This window comes from Ciona intestinalis, chromosome 3 (assembly GCF_000224145.3).
Source record: "Ciona intestinalis chromosome 3, KH, whole genome shotgun sequence".
Lineage (NCBI taxonomy): Eukaryota > Metazoa > Chordata > Ascidiacea > Phlebobranchia > Cionidae > Ciona > Ciona intestinalis.
The window spans coordinates 6,200,192-6,219,866 of NC_020168.2; the positions used below are offsets into that span (position 1 = coordinate 6,200,192).

Sequence of the window (19,675 nt, forward strand, 5' to 3'; positions counted from 1 at the left end):
TGTTGCAACGAAATTGTATTTGTAATGTGAGCACAAAGAACCAATACCACACATCCATGAAAGATTAATCACCAGAAACAAAATTTTGCAAAGTAATTATAAAAAAGAACTTCGATAACAGAAATTTAAAAATTGTAATTTTACTGATTTTTTTCTATAAAACCCGTACACACAACGACATAAAACGATTCTCTGCTCCCTCATAGGATAGAAATAACACTAAAGCACCATAATTTTACACATGAATAATTGTATTATCGATATCTTCAAATGTTTCTTTCAATTCTGTCAAACGTTTAAGTTTCTGCCGATGAAGTTCTGACAACGAGTTTGAATCGCGACTCGATAATTGGTCGATGATTTTCTGTAAATAAAATATTTGTAAAGAATTTGAAGTGCTCTTAAAGAATACCAACCCATACCCTTTTACCTGGGATACTTACCTTTTAGTTCAATTGTCAGAATGAGTAGGCCTATTGAGTTAGGAGCCAATGAACTACATACTGACTGATTTATAACATATCAATTCTATACCTTGACTAACTGCAATGCATCGACTGGCTGGTATAACACACAACCTATATTGAACCACACTATCACCATGAGCTCCTATATCGTCATAAGAGGCAGGGATGAACATACTCCACTTATGACCTCATAAAGTCTGATTGTAAGTGAATAAAATGCACCTCAGGTACAAGTTGTCAACCTACACTGCTAACTATCGATTAGAGACTGAACTACATCACCCACTAACCGTCATCAAAGCATCCGACTGTCGTAGTTGAAGCAGAACAACAATCGCTGACTCAGCATACGAACGAACCGTTGTGTTCTTCTCACGACTCAGCGTTAACAATAGCGCCACCCAGCGGACAGTTACAGATTCCGGAAGAATTGAAACTAAAACATTAATAATGGTGACCTCATTAATAAAAATTTAAACTGAAAAAATAAATGAAAATTGAGTTAAAGTTAAACTTTATATATCCACAGCTGCTGCCATATATAATATGGATTTAAAATGAAAAATCCCCAAACAGAACTATTCATTTGATGTTACAGGTTACTTTAATATTTTCAATTCCCTATACCTGCCACACCATTACTTAGTTGTTCATTGATTGACAGGTTTTGCACCACCCACATACATGATTGACAGGTGGCTGTTTTGACATCGTTTGAGCTGTGTTCAAATCCCTGGTAATGTATAATATAAGATATCTGTATTATAACTCGACAGTGAGCATGAGGTGTATGAATACACCATGTGCGCCTGGTGTATAAGAAGACATCTGTAGTATAACTCACAGTGAGCATAAAATATATGAATACATCAGGTTCGTCGGGTTTATAAAAAGACAATCATGTTACGATTTGGCAGTGAGCATGAGGTGTATGAATAGACCATATATGACATAACAACAACTTACATTATTAAATGCTTCCAAAACTTGTGGAGGAATTTTCTCCCCACTTTTAACAAAGTAATGAACCAGATAAGCAGCTGAATGAATTGTGCTGAGGACAATTTGAACCTGAGTTTATAAACATTTAATGTTACAAACCTTGAAATCAAGGAAAGCTTAAGGGTAAAGCTGCTACCGTTGTTAGTCGTTAAGCAGGACACTTAGGGCCTATCTAAACAGTCACCCATATAAAAAAAAATCACCCACAAAGTTACATGTGTGGTAACTGGGTACGAGGTGTATGGAACAGAACATCTGTTTATGTTGACTGTTATTGCCCCGCCATAGGAGGATAAAGAAGTTAATTTCAGTTATGTCATAATACGATTTATAGTTATTATAACAACCACAATTTACCCGATCCATTTTTGAATTATTAACAACAATCTGAATTATTTCCTGGCTTCGATTTTGATCGAGAATCTTGTTTGGGGCTTCTTTCAATGCAGACGCAAGTAAGGTTGTGCGGCCTTGACGCAAACTCCAACTTGCATTTGGGTCATTTACTGGGGAAGTTTTATTTGTTGATAGATTATTTTTAATGTGATGAACTCTCATTAACTGCAATCCTATACAGATGAGGTCCTATTACAATACCAGGAGACCTGGGATTATGTCTTTAAAACAATACACTATATTTCTTTGGTAAAATGCAAATCCGTTTAAATTCAACTTAAAAAAACACAAATTTGTGTATTAAACTTACCAAATACATGGTCAGTCAGCAGCTGCGTGACCTCATCGTTGTGCATGACCGCACACAGGTTACCAAGGCAACCTGATGCGCATCGTCGAGCAACGTCTTGGTCAGATGAAAGTTGGGACGAGAGGGTTGAAGTCAACTGTTGGTGTATATTGGTTATACGATGGGGTATATACAATAATGTGGGGTTATGTATATCACCGTCTTAATGTAGGCCAACCCTGAAGATTCTGTATTTAACCAGTAAAAATAAATTGTAATTTTGGAGGTGGAAGCTTACCATTACAGCGGATGTGCTGACAAAAACAGGCAGTATATTGGAAAAAGTATTGCTTAAATGTTACACAATACTAAAATCAAACGCACAGGAATAGGTATGCATATCTCCTTATTAATACACTACTATTCCAGAGTACAACATTTAAAATAAGAGCAAAACTTGGTGTAGTGATGCATACAAGATTAAACATTAGAGAAGGCTCAGACATACCAAGCACTGGTGTGTTGTTACCAGTACAAGGCAAGGGATATTATAAGTCATCAAACTCATAAACCCAGTGTCATCATGTACTTATCTGAAGTCCATATATGGACAACAGGTAAGGATCACCCGAACTGATGATGACTAACTGCTGCTTAGACTGTGGTATTGAATGAAAGAAATAATCTAGCATTTGTGGGCCTTTCAGTGGTTTCAGCAAGTTTTGGTAGGTTATTCAGTTTGGTATTTTAATGATTTCCTGCTTGATTAATCCATTGGTCACACATAGGTTTTAGTTTTTCTCTAAAACTTTTACTAAAAATTTCAAAAAAACACCATTTTTACATTAAATAAAGATTTTACCGAAAATTGCCAAAAAATTGCACAAACTGCTCAAAATTACCAAATTTTTATATTTTTGCTTTACAATATGTATAACTTACCTCAGTTCTGACTTTGTCACTCATTTTGTTTCCTCCTTTTGAGATGCAGCCCCGCAATGCAACTAGGTGGGTCTCACTGTGTGGAACATACACATGTTATATAGTGTGAATGTATATACATACGTGTATACATGCATAGTGGTTGCCTCATGCTCACTGTGAAGTTATAACATGGGTGTCTTCTTATACACCAGACACATATGATGTATTCATACACCTCATGCTCACTGTGAAGTTATAACATGGGTGTCTTCTTATACACTAGACACACATGGTGTATTCATACACCTCATGCTCACTGTCAACCACACATACTCACCACAGTGAAGCATCTTCAGCGTTCTTGATATTATTATTAAGCTCAGTAAACAATGGGTCTACTCTCGCATGTATGAATGATAAATGAGACAATGCGATGCCAGCTTGTATACGAACAGGTCTATTGGCATCTTGCAAAGCTTTGCTAAAGGTTGTTTGCAGTTGGGGAAGGAACGGCTTCAAAAATGGACCAACCTGTAGAAAAATAGGATTATTAAAATCTTGCTGGGGTAATGTGCAACTGTGGCCTATGCCAAAGGTTTTATGGCATGTAACATACATATGTAGAATTAAGTTATCTCATGGGAACTGGTACACCAATAATACTAAAGGTGTTTGAAAATGAACTTAGAAGTAAAGCTACATTTTTTAAAGGCAAAAAAACAAAGGTTTAGATAAATCAAATTATCTTATAAAAACTAGTACACTGTTGAATAGTTACGGTATTTGATAATGAATTTAGAAGTAAAGCTACTTTTTACAAGCAAATTTCAACATCGGATTCCTGGTATGAGTTACCTTCTGCAGCAGCAAAGACAAAGTTTCAATGACTGATATTCGGACATTGGAGTTGTAACGGTCGCCCAGGATACGAATTAAAGGACCTTTGTAACATAAAGCATTGTTATGTATAGTAGTCAAGTCAAAACTTAGTCAAATCCCAAATAACTTTTAAACTATATGTATAGTATATATAGGTTGGAATAAGATGACCCTTCATTTTTTTATTGTCATGTTTGGTCGTAAACATAGTATATTTACAGAACTAAACAACTAAACCTTCTGCCATGTTAAACTTCAAAAAAAGTGTAAAAAATTTTGACCACATGATTCATTTTGGCCCCATAGCAAATGGCTTTAGCCTGCTGCAAAAAGGTCTCTTACACAATGTTGTTTCTCATGTACTTGTATTTTGGTATTTATATTGAATTTTCTACATACATTATAATTAAACTATCACCTGTGATGCTAACAACGGATGGTTTAAGAGCAGTTGGCGTCAAGTATTGAATGCATTCGCTCAATCCTCGTGCTGATTGCTCTTTTAAGTCCGGATGTCCATTAAGGATGCCTTCACGGAAGATTAACAGGAGAGGAGCCATGCCCTGGGAAGAAAGAAGGTCGTTTTATATAAAGTAATACTATACAGATTTATATTTTCTTACATTGAAGTTTCTGATTAAATCAGTAAACATAGAAACAAATTCTAATGCACAGTTACAGTAGAGTTGCATGCAAATGGATTTATATAGTTAGTTTATAACTAATTCATGTGTTTTACTTTTTTTAGTATTCATGTAACCTTTTAATATTGGGACAAGCATAAAAAAAACGTACACAAATTATAAAGAGTCTAAAAAAATCACAAACCCACTTTTTTAGGCAAGCAGAACCCGGGTAAAGTCCCTGTTTTAATAACCATCTCGTCGTTTTTAATAAATCGAAGCGCGTGTCGCACAGAGCTGACGTGCCTGTGCATGTCGGCCGGGTCAAGGGTTCCAGTGACGACCGACAGCGTCTCCCAGCCTTCTGATTGGACGCGCACGTCGGGGTCAGCGAGCAACTTGATAAACGCTTGAATAAACACGGCGATGTAGTCCGAGAATTCACCATTTGGATTCTTGGGAATAAATTTGTTGGCTTATTGTTTATACAAAGGTAATGTAATGCATAAGTGAATAGTTTTTCTGTTAAAATTTCTGTTTATACGGGAGCTTATTTTAATAATAGCCCCATTTCCTTCTATGTGGGTAACGTCACTGTGTGACAGGCCACGAGAGCAGAAATTTAGTTCAGAGTTGGCCCCAAACCCCACCCAGGGTGCTCAAAGCCATTAGTGCATATCTGGTTGGAGCAATGTCCATTAATTGATTTTGTCCATTGACACACAAGGCTACAAAGGCAAAGTCATCGAACTAGTCATTCCTGTGTTATGATGCAAGCACCTAACCACCAAGTTATGTTGCCATAAATGGGTCTCTCTAATCTAGACAGCGAGCATGAGGTATACTTACGGAGCAAAACGCACGCAGGAGCACGATTGAGGAATATCTGATCTCAACATCTTCATTCTTGATTCCGAGGAGAAGATCGTCGATAACGATCCTCATGCCCTGCTCGCCAGATACCGAGTGGATCACCTTTATAAAAATAATATAATGAGAACCTTTAAAAAAAAAAAAACATTATAAATTGAGGTTTGTATAAAAATTGATTCAAATGTTTTTAGAATTTGAAGTTTTAAAGTTACCTGATAAAGAAACAGATAATATAAAAATTAAGTCCCCATGATTTATTTTAGCAAACGTGGTAATTAAAATAAAGTAAGAAGCAACACCAGTTAGTTGATGCTATATATCCAACCTTGGTAGCATCTGCTTTAACAGATTCAAAATCATCAGCGTCAATCAGAGCTTGAACCAAAACCTGCCAATAAAAGTTAGTTTTATTATTATTTAGATTTAAAACCAATAAATAGATTTAAAAAATCTTATTTCTGCTCAGGAAATAATGTTTATAATATAACATATATACTGCCTTCATTTGAATAAATAGTTAGTTTAATTATACCAACGTTTCAACTGCTATAATACAAGACCTTATCAGGGTTTGAGTTTATATTTTATAATGACTTTTGAAACACATTTTATTATACCATGAATTCATATTTATCACATATTTTTTATTATACTGAGTTTCATCTGCCATACAGCAAGACTTCAGTGTGTGTGTGTGTAGTAACATTTTTTCATAAAGTTTTAACTGCCATAGGCATAGGACTTTGTGAGTTATGACAATATTATCTAAATACCTTAAGAATTGATGAGAGATGTCTTGTCAACGCTTCACCAGCCACAGAAGATAGGAGGGCAAGGACCTCGGTATTTACTGGGGGTTCAATTAACTGTGGGGTTGAATGATGGTTGGCAGGGTTAAAGTGGGGTTATGGGACTGGGCTTAAAAACGGGGCTTCGTAATCAACAGGGGTAATATATGGCAGTTTGAAGGGCTAATATGAAGCTATCTTGGCCAATGGGGATAAGAGGGGGTTGGCAGGAGCATTAAAGGCAGGAGCATTAACGGCAGGAGCATTAAAGGCAGGAGCATTAAAGATAATATGTTGTATGAGGCTACAATGTATTAAACGAGGGCTTTAACTTTCACTAAAAAGAGAATGAATAACACAATTTTTTTAAAATATAAATATCAATGTTATTTGGATACCAGTCATGTTATTTATAAATACAAACAAACTAACCTTGGGCACAATGAATGGCAACACAACCCTTCCCTTCACTGAGATTATTTGACGCAGACCATCAACTGCATTCTCTGATGTCACAGGGTTTTCTGTGAAATCATAATGGTTGAATGATTAGGAACAAAACAGACATGCATTGCATGTGTGTTGGGATTCGGCAATCGGAAATTGCAGCTGTGTAATGTTATACTGCTACAGAAAATATGCCACAGTACTAACTCCTTGAGAATATTTTAGTAATTTAAAAAATAGACATTTATCGGAGCATGATATTGCTGCATGTTGAAACTGTGCATGTAACAAATTACTGTGGTAGGTTGAGCTGTTGCAAGGTAAATTGCATGGACTGTTTATGTGAGTTATAACATGGGGACCTTCTTATACACCAGACACACATGATGTATTTATACACCTCATGCTCACTGTCGAGTTAGAACATGATTGTCTTCTTATACACCAGACACATATGGTGTATTCATATACTTCATGCTCACTGTCGGGTTATAACATGGGTGACCTTCTTATACACCAGACACACATGGTGTATTCATACACCTCATGCTCACTGTCGAGTTAGAACATGATTGTCTTCTTATACACCAGACACACATGGTGTATTTATACACCTCATGCTCACTGTCGAGTTATAACATAGGTGTCTCCTTATACACCAGACACACATGGTGTATTCATACACCTCATGCTCACTGTCGAGTTAGAACATGATTGTCTTCTTATACACCAGACACACATGGTGTATTTATACACCTCATGCTCACTGTCGAGTTATAACATAGGTGTCTCCTTATACACCAGACACACATGGTGTATTCATACATTTCATGCTCACTGTCGAGTTAGAACATGATTGTCTTCCTATACACCAGACACACATGGTGTATTTATACACATCATGCTCACAGTCGGGTTATAACATAGGTGTCTCCTTATACACCAGACACACATGGTGTATTCATACACCTCATGCTCACTGTCGAGTTATAACATGATTGTCTTTTTATACACCAGACACACATGGTGTATTCATACACCTCATGCTCACTGTCGAGTTATAACATGGGTGTCTCCTTATACACCAGACACACATGGTGTATTCATACACCTCATGCTCACTGTTGAGTTATAACATGGGTGTCTTCTTATACACCAGTCACACATACAACATACTCAGCTGGCGTAGTAATGCAGGTATTATTTCATCCAATGCTTGAACTCCTATTGTGTTATGTAGATGTTCGAATGTTGTGGCAGCAGCAACACGAACTTCGGGTAGTGGATCACAAAGAGCTTTACGCACGGTGGGTACCAAGTTGTCCGTGAATACAATGATCTAAGGTTTGTGGGATAAGTGTTGGGCATATGCATAGGCTTATACTGGAAAATCCAATTTTGGTAAAGTAAAATGTATACACTGGCTGCTTAGGTACAAAACTACTTTACACCAATCATTCTTTTCCATTGCAGCATCAATTTAAATAAGAGCCATTTTAGACAAAATATACATCACACAGTACACCATTCGTTGGGTTATATTTTTAACTGTTACGTAATTCGCATCACTTGTTCGTGACTATTATTTCGTTTGGAGAATTGCCCAATTTCATAAGTACACCAGATAAGGGCAGATTCACAGAAATTGCCGTCTATATTACCAAACAGAATGCAACACCCCACCCTACAATATCAATACTCACAGCATCTCTAGAGCAAGACTTAATAATCTCAGTAAGCCCGATGCAAACTCCCTGCCTCTGCGACTCATCTTCCGAATCCAATCCTTTCTCCAGGATGGGGATCAACTCGGGCAACATCCGCTCACCCAACTTCCTCACTATGTCCCCGAGGGTCTTCGCAGCAACCTGGATGTGGATTTATTAAATAAAGGTCTTATATAAGGCTAAGGACTTTAATGACTTAATACGTGATTCTAATCTTCTATAAAAATTTGCCTCACAAATTCACAATATGAATGTTTTAGGGACTTTGGGTGTAGGTATATTGTCACATTCAGTAATAGCTATTCTATAAGGGTTAGGTTTTCAGTGAGGCACATCTTGGGACCAGATACATAGGTCTATTATTATATTACCCAAACACCCAGGGTGCTAACATCTAGACATTTAATAATAGAGATTCTATTCTATATATTAGGATTAAAATCAATAGCTTAGAACCAAGTTCTCCATCATCTACATCCCACCCACCTGTCTCTTGTCATAAACATTGGTTGCGAGGAACGACAGCAACAACTTGAACAGGGTGGGTAAGATCTCACGGAGGACTCTTGGGGTGTTGGGGACGATTATCTTCCAAACATGAAGAGCAGATTGTCGAACAAGGAGCGCAACATCCGATCTTCCCATGTAGAGTCCGGATAAAACAAGATCGCGACGATCTTGCCCAAGAATGTCAACTATTGCCTGTTGTTGTGGGAGGTGTTAGGTGTTGTAATGTACGGGTATTGTTTGACAGTGAGCATGGGGTGTATGAATACACCGTATGTGTCTGGTGTATAAGAAGACACCCATGTTATAACTAGACAGTGAGCATGAGGTGTATCAATACACTATGTGTGTCTGGTGTATAATAAGACACCCATGTTATAACCCGACAGTGAGCATGAGGTGTATAAATACACCGTGTGTGTCTGGTGTATAAGAAGACACCCATGTTATAACTCGACAGTGAGCATGAAGTGTATAAATACACCGTGTGTGTCTGGTGTATAATAAGACACCCATGTTATAACTCGACAGTGAGCATGAAGTGTATGAATACACCGTATGTGTCTGGTGTATAATAAGACACCAATGTTATAACCCGACAGTGAGCATGAGGTGTATCAATACACCGTGTGTGTCTGGTGTATAATAAGACACCAATGTTATAACTCGACAGTGAGCATGAGGTGTATGAATACACCGTATGTGTCTGGTGTATAGGAAGACACCCATGTTATAACTCGACAGTGAGCATGAGGTGTATGAATACACCGTATGTGTCTGGTGTATAGGAAGACACCCATGTTATAACTCGACAGTGAGCATGAAGTGTATGAATACACCGTATGTGTCTGGTGTATAAGAAGACACCCATGTTATAACTCAACAGTGCGCATGAGGTATACCTTAAATCCTTCAGCGGTTCCAAAATTATCATCTTCCCCACCAGCAGCACTCATCTTACCAGTCACACCAGATACATGGTACAACAAGTCACCCAATAACTGGATGGAACTCAACCTGTAGAGAACAACATGGTTTAAATCAAAGGGGTTGGTTGTTCAAACCCCACATATGGTGGTTTCAGCACCTTGAAGGACTGGTTGTAAGAGTAATATGCCAACTATCGCCTAAATACCGGGAACCGTAACGTGCCTGGCTGTATAACCTCACCCACATAAAACAAAACCCTCTCTGTAACCTGAAAAACACCAATTTCTTACCTAATTCTCCAGTTATCATCAAATAAACCCTTCTCCAGTTGTGGTAGCAACACCTCAACAGCAGTGCTTGCAAACATAGTGATAATACGACGACCTGCTAATAATGCTGTGGCCCTCACGTATTCTGCTTCATCAGCAAGAGCCTGGTAAGTGGAATGATAGAAAGAGTTAAAGAAGATATGTATAAACGGGACCCATCTGTTACAATAGAAAAATGCATACCCTGCTATAATTTATGAGCTTATGTTGTTATAACAGCAAGTTACACAGCAAAAAATGGCTTAATATGCATGTATTTTTGATTTATGAAACTGCCGGAAAAGTTTAAATATGAAATTTTGTAAGCTTCAAATAACCAGGATACTCTGTTTATAGTTATTTGAACACAAACCTGTAGAATTGGGAATATAGCATCTCCAATGAAAGGAATGAAATCATCTCCAAACGTACACGGAAGATACACAAACAACATGATATAGCCATCCCGCACATGAGGTAACACTGTATCAGACTGGGCAGTTTTAATAACCTCTGGCATTAAGTTGGACAGTTTCTCAACCCCAAGTGAGGCAATGACTTCACTTAATCCTTGCGCTGCACCAGACCTGGTAAAGTAGGTGATAAAGTAATGATACCTAGTTTGTACGTTAAGATATGCCACGGCACTGAAGCTCACCCATACATAATAGAAACAATAAACATTACACCACCACCAACCTATCCAGAGCGAATTTTTACTAAATATTTTACTGCATAACTACCCCTATATATTGTTTAATAAACATTGCTGAGTGCATTTTAATGCATAATGAAAATTTGAAGAATTTTATAAAAAAGCAGCGCTTTAGACAAAAAAGCAGCGCTTTAGACATTGGAGCAGCCAGAAAAAATAAGTGGGGGTTTGAATCAAAAAATTTTTCTTAGTGGGGGTTTTAATCAAAAAATTTTTCTTAGTGGGAGTTTTAATCAAAAATTTTTCTTAGTGGGGGTTTGAATCAAAAAATTTTTCTTAGTGGGGGTTTTAATCAAAAATTTTCTTGGTGGGGGTTTTAATCAAAAAATTTTTCTTAGTGGGGGTTTTAATCAAAAATTTTTTTTTTATATATTTTTTGGTTTAAATGGGGGGGGCATCACGAACCCTGAAACCCCCCTGGCTGCGCCACTGGCTGTAGAGCTAATACAAATTTCACCCACCTATCCACAGCACTATTCTCTGAGGTCAACTTCTCCATCAACCATGGAAGCAACTCCTCAAACTGTGCTTCCCCTGTTCCTTCCACCATAGCACCCAATGCTTTGGCTGCAATACCTCGAACCTCCGGCACTGGGTCAAGCAGTGTGTTTTGTAACCCAGGTATAATGTTTGGAAGGTACGGGTTTAAGTCCTGAGTACAGAAGGGTGTGTTTAAGGTTATATTAGGAATTTAAGGCAAGTATTAACAATGTGACCTGGGATGCAGGGCTAATATCCCAACGCCCAGGCTGCTACCATAAAGATACCACTAAGGCAGTTAATAAACACAAAATAGATTATTTTCTATGGGGGTGAGATCTGAAGGCGCACCGGAGGCCTGGGAAGTGGGTCTAATGTGCGACGCTGAAGCAGGTTTACTGTTATATACCGTTCCCTCTCTTTACAGAGTCACTGTTAGTTTAACCAGTATACTGTGTTTGTATTATGTCTGATTTTACGTCTCTCACTTTGTTTTAGGTTACAGCGTCTTTTATGTTAAATAAAGCCAAAGTTATGCTTCTTGACTTAGTATAAGGTGTGCCTTGTTACGACAGTTAATTTGACTGTTATTTCAGTATGAAAACTTCATGAGCATTATATTAGAACCAGATCCACTAAAATAAACACAATTATTACCTTCTGGTCTGTGAGTGAATACATGTTGCCAATAATTTGTGCGGCCATCTTCCTTGTGTCTGTTGATCTATCCTGGAACGCTCTTTCTACCACAGGTAGGATTAATGCAAGGGATGGAGCATCGATGAAGTGAATGAATCTGTGGTAATATATATATGGTGTAAACAGTAAGCATAACCAGGAATTCACAATTTCGGGTAACTTTATTTTCACACATTTTTAAGACACTTTACGAGACAAGCAAAAACCGAATTAGAGGTTATTTTCATGTCTTTTTTCACAAAAAAGGGGCGGCCCGGACTCCTTTAACACCCCCCTGAATCTGCCCTTGGATGTATACCATGATTTAAATCTTATACACCATACACACATGGTGTATTCATACACCTCATGCTCACTGTTGAGTTATATACCATGGGTGTCCTCTTATGCTCCAGACACACAGGGTGTATTCATACACCTCATGTTCACTGTACACCTCATGTTCACTGTCGAGTTATAACATGAGTGTCTTCTTATACACCAGACGCACATGGTGTATTCATACACCTCATGCTCACTGTCGAGTTATAACATGAGTGTCATCTTATACACCAGACACATGCAAGATATTTACTATTCATACACCTCATGCTGTCAAGTTATAACACTCATGCACAAAGTATACATAAATAGAGTAACTCACTTAGTATTAAGCAACGTATGAAGACACTTTGATGTTTTTCTTGCTGGATCACTTAGAGCAGCCAACAAACTCTCGGATATTGCTTGAATCTCAGGGTTCCTTATCACGGATCCAATTTGTTTTAATGCTTGTTGTCCTGTGAGAAGAAGTGTGATATAAATAAATGGGGATACAAATACTGTTGCTTAACCACCAACTTTGCTATATCATTAGATTTAACATATTATTATTTATAACAAGACATTGAAGAGACACATGCCAATATTACTAACAGCATTAGGCCTAGAATTTAGATCATCTGGGCTAGAGGCAGGCACACTAAGCACTGTTCTGCAGCATCAGACTAAAAAAACAATATAAGATTATGCAAACTAAAAATATATCGTATAGAACTAAAAATATAGCATAAACTAAACAGATATTTTTAGCTAAAATTAAACTAAAGTTTTGTTAAAAATAAGGATTTTTATTAAACATAGAAGATAAACTACCTGCTTTGAGAACCTTCGGATGTGAATCTGTGAGGACTTCACACAGCTTTGGTACAATACTTGGTAGGCAGGAGGATAATTGTTTAGGAGCACAGAATGCCATCGCTCCGAGGAGCTCAGCGGATCCGGTTTTTGTCCTCCAGGAGTCCTCGGCTCTTAGTGCTGATAATAAAGATGGGAGCACCAAACGAACTCCGTGAGCACTGAGGTTGCGCATCACTGCTCGAGCAGTGTTGTCTGCAGCCTGAATTGTTAATAGGGTTAAATTAAATAAGAAAATAATTGCGCTCACGAAAAAGAAAAAGGGGGCATGAACTTTAAATCATATACCAATCTAATTCCTTTTATAAACAGGATCACCCATTTTTATTACACCCATTTTATATACCGGATAGTCAGAAAATCTCTGTTATTGTTGCCTATGCAGAAAAACATTCATGACCTTTCTCTTCCTATTTTATTAATCACAACTTACCTGTCTCACATACTGGTCCCCATCTCCAAAGCAGAGCAACAAATGTGGAAGAACATGTACTATATAAGGTTCAAACAACCGGCCTAACATTCCACAAAACATTTCAAACGATAACAAAGCCCCTTCTCGATGTCTGTGGGTGTTTAAACATAGAGGTTTAATTTCAAATACCAGTTATTTAGAATTTGTGAGGTTTATATTTTAAGATATATTGCTACCAGTACCAGACATACCAAAGTTTTTGAAATAATATTGCTTGTCTTTCCCTATAGTTGTGATACTGATAACTGTGATCAGTGGTGCAGCCAGGGGGTTTAGGGGGTCGCGACCCCCCCCTTCTTAACCAAAAAAATAATAATAATTAAAAACAAAATAAAAAATTTGGATTTTTTTTTATTAAAACCCCTCCCTTATTTTATTTCTGGCTGCGCCACTGACTGCGATACTGGTAAATATATTTTTTTTAACAAACAGAAAGTTGGGGACATATGATGTTTAGATTTAGGTTTTTTATATTCTTTGCAGTCAGAACAAGCAAAAACTAAAGGTCTAGTATAGCAGTTTTATTTTTGTTTAAGGTCCTAAAGCGTAACACATTATGGGACCTGAGATTTAGGCAAGAGTTGGCCTATTACCCCAACACCCAGAGTGCTACAACCAGAGCTGGATTAAAAGTTAAAAAACTTACCGAAAGTTCTTTTTATCTTGAATAGCTTCGGTCAACTTGGGCATTATATCAAGTTGTTTGAATGAGATTATTCCCAAACCTTTCACCATACCAGCAAGCCCATATGCAGCACCTGTAAAAAGGAAGTGGTTTATTTGAGTATTTCCAACTGAAAATACTATTATTGGGAGACAAAAAATGGCATAGTTACATTTATTGCTGTAAGACATTGGGAACTTCATTGATTAACGTGATGAATGCAATCTACTGCTTGTTTGTATAGACACTTAACAACAGGGTAAAAGCTGTTTCATAAAAATAATGGGATATTAAAACATATAATGCACTATCAGGTTTAAATTGGCATGGTAGATGAATATATATATATTGTAAATGAAACTATGACATGAACCATGAAAGTCTTAGAGCGACTAGGTAGGAAAAAAAACAGAGTTAATTGTAGTAGTAAACCAACCTTTTCTTTCCCCATATTTCTCTGATTCAAGCAGAATAACAAGTAGTTTCCTCACAATATCTGGAGCGCTTTCCTTGATGGATGGAACCAATGCAGGAAGGCAGTTTGCTACTGCTTCTTGCACCTAAGGGTGGTGGAAATGATCAGAAGATAATCACTTGCTTAATTTATATTTTGCCTTTTTTTAGTCGGTATTATATTTGCACAAATACTTGGGGGAGGAAACAGTATGGAAAACTACAAAAAGGTTTTATTCCCAAAATAACAACTTTAATTTGTGCAAAAACTAGGTGTCATCAACTTGTAATCAAAACAGCCACATCTTGCTCACAAGCCATTAATTCTCAACCCAATTAAAAATTGTATTATATTCACACAAGGTTCAAAAACTGAAATATATTTACACAAGTCTAAGAACTATAATAAATTTACACAAAATTTACAAACTGAATTATTTTCAAAGAAGTTTTAGGAACTGAATTAAATCCGCACAACACTTACAGCCTGCGAAGGGGTCGATAAAGTCTCTGTTAGTTTGGCAACAATTGGTTTAACTTTCGGGTGGTCTTTGTCCAAATGTCGTGCTAATGTTCCCAACAAGATGACAACGCTTTGCCGAACTTCATCGTAACTTTGGGAGGTCGGGGCCTGTGGAAGAACTTTGTTTTAAAACTACATTGGTTTTAAATATATTAAAAAAAATTGTTTGTCAGTAAAAGTTTAAAATTTAATAAAACAAGATAATAAAGTCTATAGGTATACAAATGTTAAATTTAAGACATAAGAACTTGTTACATTTTTAAGAAACTCTTCAAAAACTTGCAGCAAAATTTCAGTCGAATTTTTGCCGTGGTCGTTTACAGCTTGTAGAGCAGCCTCCAACATTTTTTTTGCAACCTGGATAAATATATTATAGTATTAACACTTTGCGAGCCTAATTTTGTGTACACTTTAAGCTGTTGCCTATTTTTTGGCATAAAAAAAGGTAAAAAACTTGATATGAAGAATGAAGATATATCACAGGTGTTACAGTGTAATAAGCGTTTTTAAACCATTTTTAAGACTTCAAGTTAAACACATCAAAATTTGGGTTAAAATTATAAAGCCCAAAATACAAATAATATCTACTTTGTGTGCCCAAATTCGTTATCAGGTAAAATAGAAATTCCTAAATTTACACTTTTTGCTGTTTACTTACATACAACATGAAATTAAACCGAAATAATTAAAAAAAATTGATAAGCACTACTTTTTAAGATTCAAATAATATCCTCTTACTTCAGGGTTTCTGTCTCCGAGAGCATCCGGAACAAAGAAAGAGAAGAGAGCTTCAATCTGGTGATCCGGGAGGACGGGTGAGATCTTCTTCAGTGCGTGGGCAACTCCCACTCTTGCCTCAAAATGATCCGGAGGACTTTCTTGGATGACTCGTCCCAACTGGTCGATCACTGGAGCTGCTCTCTGTGATGTCATGGAGAATGATTGTTGTAAAGAAACGCAATGTAATGTATCATTATGTGTAATTAAAAAACTTCACAACAATAAAATAGTGTTTCAAATATCATCATACTGTTGTTATGTCATAGTGTTTATTGTGTATATAGCAATTTTTTTTATACATTAGTGCCCACATTAGTTAACTTTTCATTAAGTGTCTTGCCAAAAGACACATATACCCGCAATGGTAGCACTATCATTGTACATGTATACAATAATACAATTATAAACATAATACCAGTCACACAGCACCCTACCTCCAACTTAAGATTATAAATATTGAACAATTCTTCACAAATTAAAGGTGCCATCTCTATGTTGGATTCGAGGGCTGCGTACAATGACTCAGCAGATGCTTGTTGGATTGCTGACTCATGGTATTGAATGTCCTCCTGTTTGTAAGATGGTTAATATTCATAGCTTATCTTGATAGGTTTTTATGTCTTTTAATTTCTTAACTAATTTGAAAATCTTTTTGAGATAAATTTTATTGGTGTTAAACTAACTTATTATCGATAGAGTGGAAAAACACTTGGCTGGCAACTATTTTTATTTGTTACATTAACTGACTGAGAGTTCGTCGCCATATGGTAAGACATCATCAGGGTGCAGTGTTAGAGTCTCGTCCAAGGACACATTTTCCCATATTAGTAGCAGTGTTCTATTCTACTCTATGTCGGTGAGGTCCCGCAGCGTAGCACGCTATGGGCCGTAGGATTTAGGCCACAATTGGCCCATTACCCCATAATAGCAGTGTTAAGCCCTGAACCCATGATCTTTTACAGGCAGGCTTGCTTACCACTTTGCTAGGGAGGGTAACGAGCCAACTCTGACCCAAACCCCAGGTTTCCTGCCATGTCACACTGTAAGAGTTTACGCACATAGAATATTAAGTAACAAATTTACTTTTAATTTTTTTTTTGAGTTACAATATTTTTACGGATTCAACCCACCAGTATCTCTGTACAGATCGTAGATTCAAGTTTGAAATGCATAATTTCCCACAATTCTTTTCCCAACTTCCTGTTAGTATCGTCGAGGTCATGCATGGCTACCCATGCACGACGTGTGACATGCAGAAGCAGGTTGTCGCTTGCCGATGCCACAACGTCACGTAATATCAACAATCCCTGTAAGGGTGGATTAAATTTTTATTATCAATGTGATTTCATTCAATATAAGATTTTAAATGTTTCAGTTTAAAATAGTAGAAGATTAATTGACTATTGTGTCATCTTGAAATATTTCTGTTAAAACAAATTTGTTGTTGACATAATGGTCCAACTTTTCACAAATGTAGTAGTTTTAGGTATCCTTACTTGGAGTGCCACACCACGCAGCATGGCCACTGGGGACAGCAGAGAGGTGAGCAGACATTTTATCTCGTCATCGCATGCAGTGGCACAACTAGGAATAACAATGATAATAATTAATATTTAACTATTTTTGTAAGTTGTAACCCAAAGTTGCATGCAACGGTAAAATGATTATAACAATATAAATGTAAACAATAAATGTATGTTAGAAACTTGTTGTATTTGTTGGAAACTGCAGCCCTCGAGACATTCCACAGAAAGTGTTATTTATTGAGATTGCGGGTATGCTACTTGATTTATTATTATGAACTAGAAATATTGAAAAGTAATAACGTAGGCAGCACTGGTTAACAGGACTTTCCGCAACGCTAGTAAAAAACTGCAGGCAACACTTGAGAAAAACTTTTGGCAGCACTGGTAAAATCTGTAACACAACACAGGTGGAAAAAGTAAACACTGCTAAGCTTACCCTTGCTTTCCACTTGCAGACTCACAAACCCCGATCATAACTTTAACCGCCTCGTGTTGGACTTGAACCATGGATGTTCCGATCAACTTCGCTGTGTTCTCCATGACCTTTAACCTTGGCAGTAACTTGGGGTCAAAAGTCAAGTCGTCGTCGAACCTGATCCGCACTTGTGTTTTGATGATCTTCAGGGAGGAGAGGATCAAATCAACATCAGATGTGGAGGAACACACGCGATGTAGGAACGGGAAGATGTAGCATGAGCATGGTGACGGTTGCTCTGTATATAATGCATTGTCAGTTTCAAGCAAAGTTTTGCATTTTTTTGTACAATATTTCTATTTTTAAGTGAAATTTAAGTTCTATTTTATATGAGTGGGGTTCTATAGTGAGGCATGCTATGGGATTTAAGCCCAGCACCCAGCTTAGATTTAAGCCCAGCACCCAGCTTAGATTTAAGCCCAGCACCCAGCATGTAAGTTAGAAATAATAAAGATCTATAAGGGTGAGATCACATGAAATCTGGGGTATGGGCCTATTCCCCAACACTAAGGGTGGCACCATCTAGAGGTAGTTGTTAACCCTCAATAATGAAATGCACAATAATCAATCAAAGCCAACCAACTTACGAGTACTGATAGATTTCTTCAGTGATTCCATCACCCTTGCAACATTATCGTTTATATTCTCAGCACACCAAGCGTCATCTACTTTATGTGAGGGATCATATAATCTTAAAGTGGCGAAAGCTGTTTGGATGCCTGTGGAAAAAATCAATACAGTTTAATTTGGTGTTTTGTATAAAGGGTTTGTATTGCTGATCACAGAAGGCAAACAGAATATATAATACTTGCACGGTATTTATAAAAATACAGAACTCAATTTCTATAAAAGTTCTATTCTCTATAGTAAGGCAAGAGATTCAGAGAGAGGTGCCAGGGGATCTGGGATTTAGGACAAAGTTGGCCTATTACCCCTGATTACAGCAATTTTCACCCATCACCTTTAAAAGTATTCTAATAGAAACTAAGGTATATCTAAACAGGAGATGGGGCATAAGGTACACTTGAATAGGTTACATTTATCTGGGTAAATTAAAATAAAGTGGTTTTATATTTATGAACCAACCAAGTTTTTTTAGATGATCTGGCATCATTACACCACTGAGGGCGACAAAGAGTTGCTGTGCTCGTTCCGATGCGAGAGGAGACTTCAATAATTCAAGGAGGGGGCTCAACACTGCTACCAGGTGGTGGGAAATGCCAGTAGTGAGCGAATGGACCTTTATGGTGGCGTGAAGTACGTCGCAAGCTTTGTTGAACTCCGCATTAACCTTGGTGGAACAAACAAAGGTTATGGAAGATGGATAACTTGTTCCTACAGTTTATGTGCCTGTATTTTAATGTTGTTTCCAGGGTACTTTTATTAGTTATCAAACATATACAAACTGGGAACAGTTGGGAATGGACTGGCACCCAGTATGCTCACTTTCCATATCACGAATATTTAAACATATAGAACACAGTAGTATTAATATAACACAAAAGCCAGAACACACATCATATTACTACTTCATTACATCATCAAACCA

The 19,675-nt window shown here is 37.1% G+C and overlaps 1 protein-coding gene and 1 non-coding gene across 2 annotated transcripts in view; both read right to left on the reverse strand.

Annotated features, from left to right (window-relative positions):
• The window catches only part of LOC100182763 (eIF-2-alpha kinase activator GCN1), a 27,122-nt gene continuing 7,447 nt past the window's right edge, over positions 1 to 19,675 (reverse strand). The window contains exons 17-53 of the mRNA XM_009859906.3: positions 19,213 to 19,417; positions 18,714 to 18,845; positions 18,088 to 18,364; positions 17,622 to 17,709; positions 17,256 to 17,432; positions 16,560 to 16,694; positions 16,084 to 16,266; positions 15,601 to 15,702; positions 15,307 to 15,453; positions 14,806 to 14,929; positions 14,352 to 14,463; positions 13,664 to 13,796; positions 13,189 to 13,432; positions 12,698 to 12,833; positions 12,013 to 12,151; positions 11,337 to 11,527; positions 10,534 to 10,747; positions 10,143 to 10,285; positions 9,825 to 9,939; positions 8,902 to 9,117; positions 8,392 to 8,556; positions 7,865 to 8,027; positions 6,674 to 6,765; positions 6,227 to 6,319; positions 5,779 to 5,841; positions 5,430 to 5,555; positions 4,790 to 5,035; positions 4,376 to 4,520; positions 3,934 to 4,019; positions 3,416 to 3,609; positions 3,097 to 3,172; positions 2,176 to 2,311; positions 1,827 to 1,975; positions 1,434 to 1,538; positions 1,095 to 1,200; positions 758 to 903; positions 1 to 364 (exon numbers count right to left, since the gene is read on the reverse strand). Coding sequence (XP_009858208.1) covers positions 236 to 364; positions 758 to 903; positions 1,095 to 1,200; positions 1,434 to 1,538; positions 1,827 to 1,975; positions 2,176 to 2,311; positions 3,097 to 3,172; positions 3,416 to 3,609; positions 3,934 to 4,019; positions 4,376 to 4,520; positions 4,790 to 5,035; positions 5,430 to 5,555; positions 5,779 to 5,841; positions 6,227 to 6,319; positions 6,674 to 6,765; positions 7,865 to 8,027; positions 8,392 to 8,556; positions 8,902 to 9,117; positions 9,825 to 9,939; positions 10,143 to 10,285; positions 10,534 to 10,747; positions 11,337 to 11,527; positions 12,013 to 12,151; positions 12,698 to 12,833; positions 13,189 to 13,432; positions 13,664 to 13,796; positions 14,352 to 14,463; positions 14,806 to 14,929; positions 15,307 to 15,453; positions 15,601 to 15,702; positions 16,084 to 16,266; positions 16,560 to 16,694; positions 17,256 to 17,432; positions 17,622 to 17,709; positions 18,088 to 18,364; positions 18,714 to 18,845; positions 19,213 to 19,417 — 5,433 coding nt within the window. The 3' untranslated portion in view covers positions 1 to 235. The remainder of the gene's footprint in view (positions 365 to 757; positions 904 to 1,094; positions 1,201 to 1,433; positions 1,539 to 1,826; positions 1,976 to 2,175; positions 2,312 to 3,096; positions 3,173 to 3,415; positions 3,610 to 3,933; positions 4,020 to 4,375; positions 4,521 to 4,789; positions 5,036 to 5,429; positions 5,556 to 5,778; positions 5,842 to 6,226; positions 6,320 to 6,673; positions 6,766 to 7,864; positions 8,028 to 8,391; positions 8,557 to 8,901; positions 9,118 to 9,824; positions 9,940 to 10,142; positions 10,286 to 10,533; positions 10,748 to 11,336; positions 11,528 to 12,012; positions 12,152 to 12,697; positions 12,834 to 13,188; positions 13,433 to 13,663; positions 13,797 to 14,351; positions 14,464 to 14,805; positions 14,930 to 15,306; positions 15,454 to 15,600; positions 15,703 to 16,083; positions 16,267 to 16,559; positions 16,695 to 17,255; positions 17,433 to 17,621; positions 17,710 to 18,087; positions 18,365 to 18,713; positions 18,846 to 19,212; positions 19,418 to 19,675) is intronic.
• Positions 2,652 to 2,794, reverse strand: LOC113474154. The gene has a single exon (XR_003395806.1). It is a non-coding gene; the product is annotated as a U8 small nucleolar RNA (small nucleolar RNA).